This window comes from Nanorana parkeri, unplaced genomic scaffold (assembly GCF_000935625.1).
Source record: "Nanorana parkeri isolate BGI_ZX_2015 unplaced genomic scaffold, ASM93562v1 scaffold3885, whole genome shotgun sequence".
Taxonomy (NCBI): Eukaryota; Metazoa; Chordata; class Amphibia; order Anura; family Dicroglossidae; genus Nanorana; species Nanorana parkeri.
The window spans coordinates 11,746-13,558 of NW_017310152.1; the positions used below are offsets into that span (position 1 = coordinate 11,746).

At 52.1% G+C, this 1,813-nt stretch overlaps 1 protein-coding gene across 1 annotated transcript in view; it reads right to left on the reverse strand.

Moving 5' to 3' along the window:
* The window catches only part of BCKDK (branched chain ketoacid dehydrogenase kinase), a 13,601-nt gene that overhangs the window by 1,016 nt on the left and 10,772 nt on the right, over positions 1-1,813 (reverse strand). Inside the window, exons 11-13 of the mRNA XM_018575407.1 lie at positions 1,441-1,617; positions 1,270-1,359; positions 663-824 (exon numbers count right to left, since the gene is read on the reverse strand). Coding sequence (XP_018430909.1) covers positions 663-824; positions 1,270-1,359; positions 1,441-1,617 — 429 coding nt within the window. The remainder of the gene's footprint in view (positions 1-662; positions 825-1,269; positions 1,360-1,440; positions 1,618-1,813) is intronic.

The window sequence follows — 1,813 nt, forward strand, 5'->3', positions numbered from 1 at the left end:
CCCCCGCGCTGCATAGACGGATTGCTCCACGGCATCCTCATGTGTATACACAGTCTGTTTAAAGAGCAGGGGTAGCCAAACTACGGTCCTCCAGCTGTGGTGAAACTACAAATCCCATGATGCATCTCTCTCCGGGAGTCATGCCTGTGGTTGTGAGAATCTTGCAATGCCTCATGGGATTTGTAGTTGCACCACAGCTGGGGGGACGGAGTTTGGCTACCCCTGGTATAGAGCGTGATGACACCAGGATCCTTAGACCGCCGCAGCAGAAGGGGAGAGACGTTCCAGACACTGGTCTCAGAACAAGCCGCCTCGGATGGTCCGGCGAGTATAGACGTGAGGATGCTGAGGAGCAGTCCGTCTGTGCAGCGGAGGAGGAGACACTTCAGTGGTCACAGAAGCAGGGAGCCGGATCGGATGGTCTGGTGAGTATAACCTATTTTAGCACCTAGGTACAAACCAGCATTTAACCCTTTGCAGTGCGGGAGTAGCCCCACAGCAAGGGATAATACATGATTTGCTGGAGTTCTTCTTTATAGTAAGTGGCTGGCACATCATGGACACCAATTGTCCCACTTTTCTTATATAAGAAGCGATCATATCCAACAAAGGGAAGAGTAAACCCCAATCACAGGACAAGAGATGCCAAGCCCGCTTCTCACCCGTGCATGGGCCCCGACTGCCCGCTGTTCACCATATCCACCATATTGCCGAGAGCTGGGGTGACGCGGGAGTCCTGAGTGGTGCTCTCCGCCGTGGTGAAATGATAATCCATCACTTTCTCCAGCTGGTCGCGGGGTATTCCGCCTCCTCGGTCAGATATCCTGCGGAGAAGAGAAATGTCACCTTTATAAAGATCAAATTTGCCCAACGAGATGCAGAGTGACAGCTAGAGCTCGCACCCGAATTTATGGCTATCACGGTGTCACATGATCCAGAACCACGCTGGTGTGGCAGCAGTCTCTGGTGGAGTGGAGGGGGCGGCACAGTCCCGGGGGGACCTGGAGGGGGCGGCACAGTCCCGGGGGGACCTGGAGGGGGCGGCACAGTCCCGGGGGGCCTGGAGTGCGCACAGATGTGCGCTTCTAGCTCCAACAAGGAACTTGTATTAAAGTGATAACAAGGCAAAAACCTTTCTTGATATCGCGGAACATTAACCTTCAGAATGAGATCCGGAAACGATCGATAACTACTCTATACAAAGCGGATTGGTCTTCAGTCAGTCAGTGTTTAGGGCAGAAAATGAACAAGAAGAAGCTGCCATCTTACCGGATGGCCAGATCGATGTCGGTGTTGGCGATGGTGACGACAATCTCGGGGACGTTGTAGGGCGAGTTGCGGTGGCTCTCCATGGTGGCCCTATGAGGACAGAAAAGGAAAATAAATAACGGAGCTCTGGTACTTTTCCCTCTGTTGGCTTCCAGCGCACATCACACATACCGCATGGAGTTCTTCAACAGCTCCGGAATGATGTAATCCAGCGGCATCGGGATGAAGGGGAAACGCGCTGCCACGTGACCGTTAATTCCAACCGGAGGGGCGTTCCCGTACTTGTGTTCACACAGACGCCTAAAAAGTAGAAAGACTTCAGGGCACAAAACTAATGAAAGGACACTTCTCACCCAGAAAGAAAAGCAAACACAAAATGAACAGGCTGCATGCGGTCTCATGGCCATCGTTATTATTTCAGCTTGGGAACCTGAGACAGTTCATATGCTATATTTAGAGATATCACTGCAGATCTATCATGCTAAAAGGTACCAACCCCCTCTCCCTGTTATGAAGCCATTTCCACCCCACCCCCAAAAAAAGG